The following is a 13276-nucleotide window of genomic DNA, read 5'->3' on the forward strand; positions in this document are numbered from 1 at the left end:
TATTTTTACAGCAGTCACTTCATTTCATGCTGTGCACAGCTGATTAATTAGTGAAGAAATAAGCTGTGGCCATTGCTTTGCTGAGTTGCTGTGCTGGACACAGCAACTGGAAATGCTGCTCTGTGGAATAACATGTTGTGTGCCTTTTGGAAGAGCAGTGTAGAAGTTGCAAAAAGTACTGGGATAGGAGATAGCACTGCAGACAAGAAGATGCCATGTTCTTGTTTCTTCAGGAAATTAATTTGAAAAATACTCTTTTTGTTGTCACGACCAAAACTTTAAACTCCAGGGACATAATTGTGTTTTACCCTGTCAGACACAGAGTGGGTCACTCTGTGTGAGTGTGGAGTCGTGCAGAAGGCACTGCAATGTGATGATCAGTGCCAGTTGCATACACACCTTGTGTTGTAAAACTGCCCACTGTCCGTGGGCGGTGGCACATTGCTAGTCCTGAATGGAAATACCAGAAAGGGAGCCTGTGAATTGCATACACTGACTGCTCTGATCTCTGCCCCTTAAATGAATGAACTGTCATCTCTAGTAGAGAGTACATTGTATGTTTCTAACTTTCAAAGTGGTAGTGATCTGAAAGGAAAAGCAGCTTTTCACCATCTTCAGTTTCATCAGTGTGAAGTTTGTCTGTTTGGTAAGGAATAAAGTATTAACAGGCATTTTTTAACTTTAGGTTATTGAAGACAGTGCAGTGAAGGCATAAAAGCTTAAGAAGCAGCACCTAAACCACCATTATAGGGTGAACTACATCCATAAGGCAATCTTCAATACAGCTATGATTCTATAAAGCATCAGTTTTTATGTGGTTTGCCTGATAATAAAAATGGTGAATGTGATGCAGCTGAGACAGAAACCTTTATATATCTCAGACTAATTTTCAGAGTTTTTACAAGATAAAAAAAAAAAAGCACCTCTGCAGAGAAAAATAATTTAATGTATTTATCACTCCCAAAAATCAAGAAGGCTACCTTTCAATATTTCTGTAACTCAAGGCTTCCATTTCCTACCAATCCATACCCAGAGAGCAAGATAACCCGACATGACACTGTCATAATTATGCTAGCAGCAAAAAGCAGACTCATCAGTTACAGTATCAAGTAGTATGAAATAGGCCAGTGCACCTAGAACCTGGATTGCATCAGGTCAAACAGCTTCCAAAATGATCAACAGAACAAGCCTCCATCGTTACAATGTGCAAAAGTAATACAGTTTATTACTACTTACCTAACTATAGAAACCCTAACACACAGATCTGCACTAAGAACAGTTATTAAATAAAGATTAATTGAAAATGGTATTAAAGACATGCCAAACACAAGGAGAAACTAGTAGTTTCATCTGCTAAGGCACTTGTTATCCCAGGCCTGCCTGCTTTACATAGTTGCAGAACGGGTGAAGTGAGGTGGCTATGGTTACTTGTGAAGCAGACACTATAGCTGGTCCACTAAGTAGGAACCTGAAAAACTTAGATGAACAACATTAAAATTCTAGAACTAGTACCCAAGAAGTTACCAATTTAATATGTCTGTGAATTAAAACTTAATACCCACCCTTTAGGGATTTTCTCACTATAGCAAATAGTATTATACATTTAACTCAAGTTTTCTTCTGTTTCTGCTGCAAACAATTGCACAGTGAAACTACTTTACGATTAGGCTTTTGCAGCCAAATGAGTTTTATTTGAGTTAGACCCATTAAAGGTGTTAATTCATAGTTATGTTTTGTCTTCAGACTTCAGGCTTGCTAATAACAGAGAACTCAACACCACGTCTGTTGAGGCGATCAATCAGTTTTGTTTTGGAGAAGGCAGCTCCCGGAGAATATACACCACCCCTGTTAGTGAAAAGAGAAAAACATTAGTGGCACAGTGATCGAGGGACACCTTTCTGTGAAGTTAAAGATGTGCTTCCATGATTAAGAAAGAAAAAAGCCACTTTGTCCCAGAACAGAGTGGATAAGAAATTTGGCAAGGTGGTTATAATTATAGATTCATTGCTGCATCCAGCAAACCCAACAGAAACCATTCCATTAACTGAACATATAGACACTGATGCAAAAGCCTGACTAAAAGCCTATGACTACATCCTTTCAAACTGAAAGACTGGGAAAGACCAAGTGGCTTTAAATCAGCCTGTGGTGAAGCATCTCCCTTGCACAGCCAGTTGGGTGAGGTAACACAGAAATCCACAGGGTTGATATGCATATTTTCAAACAGAAACATTTGCACATAGTAGCTCTAAGGAAGAGCAAGCTACTCAGAATGGGAAAGTACTTACCGTTTAGGCAGAGAAGGTGCATCTTCCAGAAGAGATACAGCTGCTTGAACCATTGCAATAGGTGTAGCAACATATCCAGGCTCTGACAAACAAAACAAAACCCCCAAATGACATACAGTGTGTTGAAGTGTAGAATGTAAGTTTGTTCTTCTCTACAGCATTCAGAAGAATAATCTCTTTGGCAATGAAACGGCCTTCCCCATCTAAGAACAGCGTTTTTTACCTAGTAATCAGCCCAAGTAGCTGGTGAAGTCCTTAAGATCTAATCCAGACAAATACTGCTTCACATATAGGCCTATAACCACACCACAATCATTGAGTGTCTACACCATGGTGAGAGAGGGCTCTCCAATACAGCAAGAACTTACTCCCTTCTGTGCCTAAATTCAGACCTTTGTTGTGTAGCTTGAATTCAGCTACATCTCTAGTTATTTAAAGAAGCTATGGTAGATTAACTCCTTTCTGAACGTAGATTCTTGCTCTCTCCAAACCACGTAGGGTGTCGTCTCCCCTCAAGGAATGACCTGAACAGAAGTATGCTATAGCTAGAAATTATACCACACTAGACCAGGTTAGGTTCACTCTCAGGGAACTGGAAAAAACACAAGTAGTAAGTCCAGGCTATAACAACTGAAAACTATCCTTAAAGCCCTCTCCCTTCAATGGCTCCACTCAGCAAACATGAGAATTGGAACAGGGAAAGTCAGAGGAAAGATAATGACAAGAATTCAAATGAACTGGCCATTTCAAAAACCAAGTCAATGAATTCTAGTATCCAAGGTAAATACACTGTAAAGCCTGTGATTTTGTTCATGTTGCAAGTCCTTCTCAAGGGTGAAAGAGACAGCAGTGGAATCATAAACCTATTTTGGAGCAGGCAAAAGCAGTCAGCTGCTACTAACATACATACCTGGTCCTTTCACTTCAGTGCAGATCTTCACATTTGGTTTGCCACTCTGGGGATCTTGCCCCTCACTGTAACCCTCACCAAAAAAAGTCATTGTAAAAGAGGTTCCATCCATCTGTAGTGAACAAGACAAGCAAGGTCACCAAAACAGTAACTCGCTGATATCAGGCAAACACAAGTAGTAAATATAAGTATCCAAATTCTATATACAGAATTCTGCCAAATACTATAATCCATTTAAACATAAGAGCACTTATTTTGAGTTATTGCTTAAAAGGTATAATCTCATCTCAATTTTTAATTGCTTCCACTTTGTTGGAACTGTTCTTTTTCTGAAGTCTGTTTATTCTCTCAGTGCTTTCAGTCCTAGGTTTTTGCTAATCGGTCTCCCTCAGTCATCACCTTTGATAGAGTGCTCTGAGCCACCCATGTAAATACATCAGGCCCACCAATATTATCCATTTATTCCTCATAGGAGTTACACATACTCTGATGTCTAATAACAGAAGGCATGATTATGTAAATATTCTATAACTATCTGAACAGGCACACAAAATGTGCATTTGGGCCTAGAGGGGAAGCCGTATGAGGAGCAGATGAAGTCACTTGGTCTGTTCAGCCTGGAGAAGAAAAGACTGAGAGGAGACCTCATTGCAGTCTTCAGCCTTCTCATGCGGGGAAGCAGAGGGGCAGACACTGATCTCTTCTCTGTGGTGACCAGGACCCGAGGAAATGGCCTGAAGTTGCATCAAGGGAGGTTTAGGTTGGAAAAAGATTCTTCACCTAGAGGGTGGCTGAGCACTGGAACAGGTTCCCCAGGGACATGGTCACAGCACCAAGCCTGACAGAGTTCAAGAAGCGTTTGGACAATGCTCTCAGGCACATGGTGTGACTCTTGGGGCTGTCCTGTGCAGGGCCTGTGTTGGACTTTGATGATCCTAGTGGGTTCCTTCCAACTCAGAATATTCTTGGATTCATTTAGAAATTATTTCTCTGAGACTAAGCAGTTGATTCTAATTTACTATTCCACTATTACCATAACAAATGTATTGAACAACTGTAATGGAAAACAGTCAGTTACCTGTTTCTGGGTTGGTCCTTCCTTTGTGAAACGTCCAGCAGAGAAAAATTCTGGGTACTACGTGATGAGAGGAGAGGGGGAAAAAAAAAAGACAAAAAAAGACCAACAGTAAACTAGAGAGAAAAAAAAAATCTCCAAACACTGAGTTATTTTGTGTTTTGAAAACTTACTTTTGTCAGAAGTTTTCTTCCAAAGTTAAACTTCACCAGGAGAAGAAATAACATGCCAGCAAACATCAGCTTGATAACAGAGCCAAGACCACCTACATTCACATAAGCACCATACTGGACCTGAAGCAAAAACGTATTTTCACTGATAAGATTTACAGTAAATTTCTTGCATTAAAATGCATCAAATTTCCATTTTAAAAAAATTAATCTACCTCAAATTAAGATGCAGTTGTTTCATAGAACAGATAGCAGTTTAAATAGGGCCTTAAACAAGTGTCTTAGTTCTAAGCAACTCTTTGAAGAATGCTTAACTTTGTCATTCATTCTGAGAAGATAATATAACTACAGAGTGGTGAGGGAGCAGGCATGGTAAATAAGAATGGACAACTTTACAGAAAGATATGTTTTTGGCATCTGATTTCAGCCTTCTTTCCTAGATCCTCCTTTCCTTCTCTTTATCCTTTTCTGTAAGAGAAACTGAAATAGCAATGGCAAGCCTTTCTCATTAGTAGCTTCCAAGGATATTTTTAAAGCACTATCTCACTCTCTTAACTGATGTGTATGATTCTGCATAGCAGTTATACAGACTATTGGTGCTGGTGTTCTCTCAGGAAACCATGAAACACAAACATTAAACATCTTTTCCACCGCCATCACTTCACACTGCCTTTACTCTGCACACTGGAGACCCAAGCATTAAAGTCTTAAGATATAAATGAGCAGCATATGAATTCTTTACCAGAGAATTTACTACACTATATGCTGACCTAGCTACAGCTACGCAGACTAAAATTATGATCCTTTTAGAAGCTCTACTGGTACAACAAGAAAAGCCTCGGCACAGAAACAGAAATTAATCCATTTAATGCAACCTTTCAAATGTGACTGTGACTCATGGTTTCCATTCCCTACAAATACATATCCAGAAATCAGAGAGCAGGGCAACCCTACAAGACACTCTCATAAGTATCATGCTGGCAGCCAAAGGCAGGCTCATCAGCCACAGTATAAAGCAGGATGGAACAGGCCAGTGCACCCAGAAGACATAGCACACAAATAACAGTAACTTACAGGTGTTTCCTGCAACTCTGTGTGCAAATAACGCTGAGTCCGTTTCACAACAGAACCATCAGATCCCATGAATGGAATAGAGTACTCTTTGAATTCCTGATTGTAAAACAAAAATCCTCTGCAAATGGAAAAAAAATAAAGTCATTAAAAATGTTCCAATGTTTGTGCAAACTGAAAGAAACTGATCATACTGGCCTTACCATTATCAGCTTTCTCTCAAGCATTTTTATGACATTATCTCTTTTCAGTGAATGCAAACAATGCCAAATTTATCCCTGGCTCACTCAAAATTCCACGCACTGTAGCAAGGATGAATTTGATAATCAATATAATAGTCTTCTCCTTTTTTTCCCCCCCATTCTACTAATCACTTCTGAAATCAAAAGTTTGCCACGTCACTAAAAGTCTTCGAACAAGTGAACTTTGAAACCTAGTAGATGCTGAGACATGTTCTCTCTTCATTAAGATATGAACAAATCAGTAAAGCTGAACTTATCTTCAATTCTACTAGATGAGCATCTATGTGTTCATATTATATTGAAGTCCTAAATGCATCCTTTCAGTATTTAATACTATGTTAGCAATCTGTATCATAAATACTGTTAGAAGACAGCATGTTTCACATCTTACACTTATACCTTTTTTTAAGCTTTGCACCAACTATTGGAACAGGGGCATATCCTATCTTTTTTCGAAGTTTCCTCAGGTTGTCTTCATCCGCAAGGCCATAGACAGCTGACTTCCAGGTCCCATCGTGTACACAAACACCCTGGCGACACACCCAAAACAGTAAACAGTTCAGTATTTAAAGGTTTCATGTATTATTTTAACAATGATACTAGAACTATTACACATATTACAATTATTACATATATGTGTTATCACACTCATGGCTGGGCTTCGCAAACGAAGATTTGGGGAGGGCTCTATCTATGTTTGTTACAAGTGTGCTGATGGCTAAAAGGCCAATACAATAAAATACAATATATGTGTTATGATTACATGCATTATAGTGGAGTGGGATGACCTTGGCTGGATGCCAGGTGCTCACCAAGACACTTTATCACTCTCTTCCTAGCTAGGATAGGGAGAGGAGAAAATAAGACAGAAAAATCCCTTGTGTGTGAAGACAAAGGCAACTTAATAAAGCAAAAGCTGTATATGGAAGCAAAGGAAAACAAAAGACTTCTCTACTTTCCATCAGCAGGTGATGTCCAGCCACTTCCCGGGAGGCAGAGCTTCAGTATGCAGAGTGCTTGCTCCGCAACACAGGTGTTGTAGTAACAAACGCCTCCCACCTTTAGCTTTTATTGCTGAACGAACTTGCATGACATGGAATACCCCTTTAGTCAGCTGTCCTGACTATGCCCCCTCCCAGGATCTTGCCCACCCCAGACTGCTGGATGAGGGGGAGAACGTTGCAGAGACAGCCTTAGCGCTGTGGGAGCAGTGCTCAGCAGTAGCCAAAACACTGGTGTGTTATCAACACCTCTGCAGCTACCACAGGAAGCACAGCACAGTGATGGCTTCTATGGGGAAATGAACTCAGCCACACCCAATGCAACCTCCATCCCTCATTCCATATGACCCACAACATGCTCAGGCACCACATACTTAATACGTATCTGTATCTCTTCTAACCATCCCACTGCAGTTAATTCCCATTATTGATATCTCTTCTTACCAACACTTAGAAGTTACACCACACATAGGTAAACCATCTTTCTACCCAACATACAGATTTATACAGACTCATTCACTACTATTCCCTGTTCATTAATAGATGGATATTATTCTCCCATTCCAAGGGCTTCCTCCACTCCTCCAGATGTTTGTAAGAACAGACTGTGACTTAGGCCCTATCTAATAAGATGGGTGATTAAGCCAGAAATAGCATGTTTGGTAGCTGGGCACCAAGACTGGCTTGGATCATCATTGCATTGTTTTAACAATGACATTAGGACTATTACATATATTTCACATTATTACAATTACTACCTACCTGTATCATGATTACATGCATTAAGTATATTGAAACAACTTGCCCCCCAACAAACAAAAAACCCAAAGACAAACACTAGGATTACTGGCAACACACTATGGATCTTATTATAGTTTTACTTGTGTAAGAATCTTTCCCACATCTCTGCAAAACCAAAATAATTCTTGGAACAGCTTACCACAACAAACTCTAGGTAGACACCCTCTGAAAACAGACCTTACAAAATGGTGTTTGCTTGGGAAACTTTCATTAGCACCTAAAGAATAAAGTTCTTTGACTCAAATAACTGCCAGCTTGCTCTTTGGACTGTATTAATGTAGCAACAGTTATTCTGATGGGCTAGTCTGATGCTATCACAAAAACCTCTGAGTTCCAAGAAGGCAGAAACCAACTAACCTCAGGCCCAGATTTTACCGACAGGAAACTTTCAACAGCAGTTAAGGTACCTGTCAAAAGAGAGGAGAAAATATTACTTGGCACATTCAGCCATTAGTTTGCAAGACCACACTACGCTCTGGTAGACTCAAATAGCAGGCCACTGACACTATCAGCTGAAAAGGTAGAGTTATATCTTTATCTCGAAGCCAAATAACATAGGATGCACAGCTATTTGAGTAAGCAAGTATTAAATTTCTTGTGTAAAGTACCTCAATAACGGTCACTAATACTACCTGCACTCATTAAATTTTTTCATTTGTCTTACCTAGTTAATGAGATAATGTAAAAAATTCATTGGGGTAAAAAAAGGAAGGAATATTAAGAGCCACATTTCGTTTTCCTCCAAGTTTCAAAATAAAGGATGATGTTGGCTGTGAAAGCAAAGATGGACTAAAAATTTGGTACACCTGAACTACAAAAAACCCCCCACCAAAATAAAACAACCCATAACCTCCCCCAAAAAACAAGTAGCCTAAACCAAAACAAAATATCCTAAAACATTCATTTTAGCATAGCTTGTGTTTTGCAAAGAATGCTTAGTTGTGATGAGCAGCAGCACAAAACAGTGCCTCCAAATTCTGTTTTGTTTTGCTTTGCTCAGTTCCTTATGAGACTGTAAAACTACTTGTATGGGTAAATTTCCATATAACAAGCAACCGGATAAACAGGTGGTAATACCATAAAGTCAAAATAAGAAAATATAAAAGACATCTTTATTCAAAACAGGTTTCAAACACGAAATTACAACCTCATGAGCAACTAGATACTCATTTTCATGCCTTGCTTCTCCCTCCAGTCAAATCCCACTTGAGGCTTCTTCAACTGTAAGTTCACAATACACTTCAATATAAACCAAACCCATTTAACAGTCTTTTTCATAGTCCATAAAAGCAAAACATTTGGATACTCCTATCGGCCCTCCCAACTGAAAGTCAGACCTGAGGAACAGAGTATCCTCATTTGAAACCAGGATCAAGTATTATTTACAGAGAATTAAATCCTTTCGTATCTTTTCTCAAATATATTTGTCCTCTTTCAGCTGCTATTAAAGCAAAAGGCACTGCATGGCACTGTCTTGCTACTTACGTGACAGCTTCTAAGACACTGCAGCTGAAAAAGAAAACTTAGGAAACCTGATTACCTACCAGTCTGTGGACCCTTTCCCACAGCTGTCCCCCCCCCGCACTGTCTTTTCCCTACAAGATCCTCTGCACAAGTGGCAGTGTGCTGAGGCTTGCCTAGAGAAGTCCATATGCTGGCTGAACAGCTCATAGCTGAAGGGTCTGTCCTCTCAGTGAGCAACATGACCTTGAATCCCTACTCTACCAATCTTCTCCAATATGGGAATAGGACTTACTTTGAAATTTCTCTCTACCACATTTGGTTGAAAGTGGTCACCTGATAAAGGCAGGCAAAAAGAGTCACTGAAAGAGTTTCCACAGAAGCACTGCTGCTTTAGGAAACCAGATGAAAGCATAATCTGCATTTCCTTTTCACCATAAGGACGTATTTATTCAAGTCACCTTTCAACTTGTCTCTGGTGTACAGTACTCCCATATCAGCTGGTATGGAGTCAAAGCCACAGCTTCCAACGACATATACCCCCTTTTCCGCAGCTTTTTCGTTGTATTTCAGGTACATTCCCTCCAGGAACTAAAACACAGTCAGAACAAGTATTTTAAGCAGAAATCCATTCTTGGCCATATGCAATATTAGCCATCAGTGCTTTACTGTCACATTATAGCAACCTACATGCTTCAAACCACCTACATGCACCTTTACGACAGATATATATATATATATATATAAGTCCTGGTCAAGTATCAAAGTTTCACAGCAGTGCAAAGAAATGTATAGAATTCCTATGCAGAATCACAACTGAGGCTTGAAACAGAATTCAGAACTTGGGATTTCCAGAGAGAACCTAAAAGGCTCTATTCTTACAAGCAAGGAAACTATACAACCAACACACATTAGTGTACCTTAAAAGACTTACTGCATCTTTTACAGTAATTGTAGATGAGGAGGCAGAATTTGTGTTCATGTTCAGAAACATTGGCAGAAACATGAAGCACACTGAATAAACACTCCTTTCGTAGATCCTTTATGTAAGGTAGTGGTTTTTACTGTCACATACCTGGGGCTCTCCACTGATGTCAATGCAGCTTGCACCATTTTCAACACAAGCTTCTACCACAGGCTCTCCAAAGAATCTGTACTATAGAAGGAAAAAACACCACACGTAACAAAAGAAAACCCACACACCAGAACTTACCCAACATGCTTTATCTAATGTACACCTCTACAATAAAAGTAAATTTGGTGGCTACTGATTTTGCTAAGTGGGGCTAAAATGTAATAGCACTTTTATTTCTTGGGGGTGTGGGGAGAAGGAACAGCATAACAAACTCCACCACTGATAATGGAGTTTGCTGCACAGGCTACTACACCTGATCTCTCATAAAATCAGATCACCAAGACCAATTGAATACTGCTGCTAGTCTCACTCTATGTTTTTTGCGCTTTATTATCAGCATATTCTCTGCTTAAACACTCTTAATTTCAAAGACATTGGCATGACCCAACTTCCACCTCCCATACTTTGATGCCCTCTGAATGTACTGGAAATACTGCCGCTGGAAGTTTTAAAAGAGCCAAGAGCTTACAGCAGCAAGCCTGTGGGCCCCTCTTCCTGCTCTACTTTTAACCCTAGTGCCACTCGAAACACTCTGGCCCAACCTGAAACGTTGGGCCAACTTCACCATCAGTTTCTTATGCTTCCTATGGAAGACCTAAACCGAACCCCGCTGTATCTGAGGAGATCTGCCCGCGCATCGCGCCACCAGCCATTGCAGTGGCACACCCTGCGGCCACTGCAGTAGGCGGCTGTCCTTCGGGTTCGGGTTCAAGGAGCCGCGTAGACCCGAGGAAGGGCGGGGAACGCGGCCGCCCGAGCCCCGGCGCGGCCCCGCCCGCACCCCGCACTCACCGGGCCCACGCAGTTCAGCACCACCCGGGTCTGCTTCGCCATGGCGGCCAGCGAGACCGCGTCGCCCACATCGCACAGCAGCACGTCGACCTCTGCCCCGAGCGTCGCCTTCCCTGCGCACCGGAGACCGCGGTCACCCTCACCGCCCTCTCCGGGGCGAGCCCCACCTCCGGGGCTCGCCCCCGCAGCCCTTCCCCGCACACCCGCCCGCGGGCGGCTCCGGGCCCGACCCGCTGCCCCCCTGCCCCGGCGCTGCGCCCCCGGCCCGGCCGCGGCCCGTACCCAGTCGTTCGGCCGCCCGCTCCAGCACCGCCCGCAGCTTCTCGCGGCTCCGCCCGGCCACGGCCCAGCGCAGGGGGCCGCGGCACAGCTGACCCTCGCCGGCGGCCGCCGCCGCCGCCGCCCGCGCCACCTCCTCCACACACGAACTGTCCGGTGAAGCCCGAGGCGCCGAACACCACATGTCGTAGAGCCGCTCGGCCGCCTTCGTGCCGCTGCCGGCCGCCATGGCGAGAGCAGCCGCCGCACTACGGGAGCGCCGGGATGTCCGCGATCACAGCGATCACGGCACTCACAGCACCGCCCCCGCGGGCTCAGCACCACCCCGCCCGCCCGCGCTCTCGGCCCCCGGCCGGGGGAGAACCACCTTTGGTCGCGTTGCGGCAGCTGGGGCAGAGGTGGGGGTGCTGCCTGTCGGGGGCGGTGACATACCATAAGCGAATAGAAGCGTGTCAGGGTACGGCCGAGAGGGCTTGGAGCCCGGCGGTGTACGCAACAACATTTGTTGGGAGAAGCCACCAGGGAATCAGAGAATGGTTCAGGTTGGAAGGGACCTAGAGGATCATCTAGTTCCAAGCCTTCTGCCGTGGGCAGGGGCACTTTCAACTAGACCAGGTTGCTCAGAGCCCCATCCAGTTTGGCCTTGAACACCTTCAGGGATGGGGCAACCACAGCTTCTCTGGGCAACCTGTTCCAGTGTCTCACCACCCTCACAGTAAAGAATTTTTTCCTAAAATCTAATCTAAGCCTGCCATGTTTCAATTTGAACCCATTTGCCCTTGTCCTGTCACTACATGCTCTTGTAAATAGTCTTGCCCCATCTTTCCTTTAAGTTCCCTTCAAGTACTGGAAGACCATAATTAGGTCACCCCGAACCCTTCTCTTTTACAGGCTGAACAATCTAAATTCTCTCAGCCTTTCACCTCAGAGGAGAGGTGCTCCATCCCCCTGATCAACTTGGTGGCCCTCCTTTGGATCACCATCATTGGTCCCACAGCAGACATATTCTCTCGTGATGAGCATGGCTCATTGCCATGAGCTACTACTATAGGCTTTTCAGCACAGGTCTGCAATTAATAAAATAGAAAACTTTAATTACCTAGAAGTAAAATGAAACACACTTTTTTCCCCAAAATTGCAGCAAATATTTATGGTTTGCTCAACAACAAAAGCAGAACAACAAAAAATGTGAAGTTTCTACTGTGGTGGGGAGAAGCAGTGGCCCTGCAGAGACACTTTGGTATGGAGCATCCAAGACTGCACTGAGTGGTGAGGTATGGCTGTGTTTTCTGTGCTTTCCATGGCCAGGCTACTCACCTTGATTCCAGAGGCTTGCAGCAAGTCACGTGGGAACAGCCTTGTGAATCCTGCTCTCTGGCCCTTTTTCCCAGGTAGCATCTACCGTATCTAAACTCTTCTCAAAAGAGGCCTGTCAAACCTGTTTTAAAACCTCCAGTGGCAGACGCTTTCACACTGTTCCTCAGGCAGTCTCCACCTGCATTTCTTATACATATGGCTAGAGACAATAAGCTAGATCTTAAGACCTGTAGTTTTAGCCCCATACTATTTATCCTGTTTCTTGAGGACATCTTGGCAAAAGATTTAGTCTCGGAGGAGTATGTACAAAGATGCTGCACAGCTGGAAACTGCCATGCATCTCCTCAGTCTTCCCTGTACTAAAAAGAGTTTTTTGATTTTTCCATACAGGCCACTTCATACATACATTTTTCATGTTCTCTTCTGAACTTTCTCCAACTGTTTTACATTTTTCTGGTGACCTAGTGTCCACTACTAGACCCCACATTCACATTGTCAGTGCTAAATTGATTGAGGTTAGTTGATGGGATGGAGTTTACCACTGTTTCTACATGCCTCAAATATTAGCCTTTTTTTTTTCCTTTTTGTGACTGTCATTGTTGCTGCACTTGAATCTCAAGATCTGTTCCACCTTGGAGGCTTTTTCAAATTACTGCTACCTAACTAGTCTTTTCCCATCTCAGATCTGCCTGAAGAGTAATGACTTTTCTGAATACATGCTAAACGTCTCATCT

At 42.8% G+C, this 13276-nt stretch overlaps 1 protein-coding gene across 1 annotated transcript; it reads right to left on the reverse strand.

Annotated features, from left to right (window-relative positions):
- Nucleotides 1–1197: 1197 nt before the first annotated feature.
- Nucleotides 1198–11454, reverse strand: SCCPDH (saccharopine dehydrogenase (putative)). The gene is given in 14 exon segments (XM_018085264.2): nucleotides 1198–1845; nucleotides 2289–2370; nucleotides 3199–3310; nucleotides 4277–4333; nucleotides 4447–4566; nucleotides 5518–5635; nucleotides 6156–6286; nucleotides 7916–7965; nucleotides 9481–9610; nucleotides 10095–10175; nucleotides 10947–11059; nucleotides 11229–11367; nucleotides 11369–11409; nucleotides 11412–11454. Coding segments are annotated over 14 exon segments (1323 nt in total). The 3' UTR covers nucleotides 1198–1739.
- Between the last annotated feature and the right edge of the window lie 1822 nt (nucleotides 11455–13276).

Source organism: Manacus vitellinus, unplaced genomic scaffold, assembly GCF_001715985.3.
Source record: "Manacus vitellinus isolate BGI_N305 unplaced genomic scaffold, ASM171598v3 scaffold_8_pilon, whole genome shotgun sequence".
Lineage (NCBI taxonomy): Eukaryota > Metazoa > Chordata > Aves > Passeriformes > Pipridae > Manacus > Manacus vitellinus.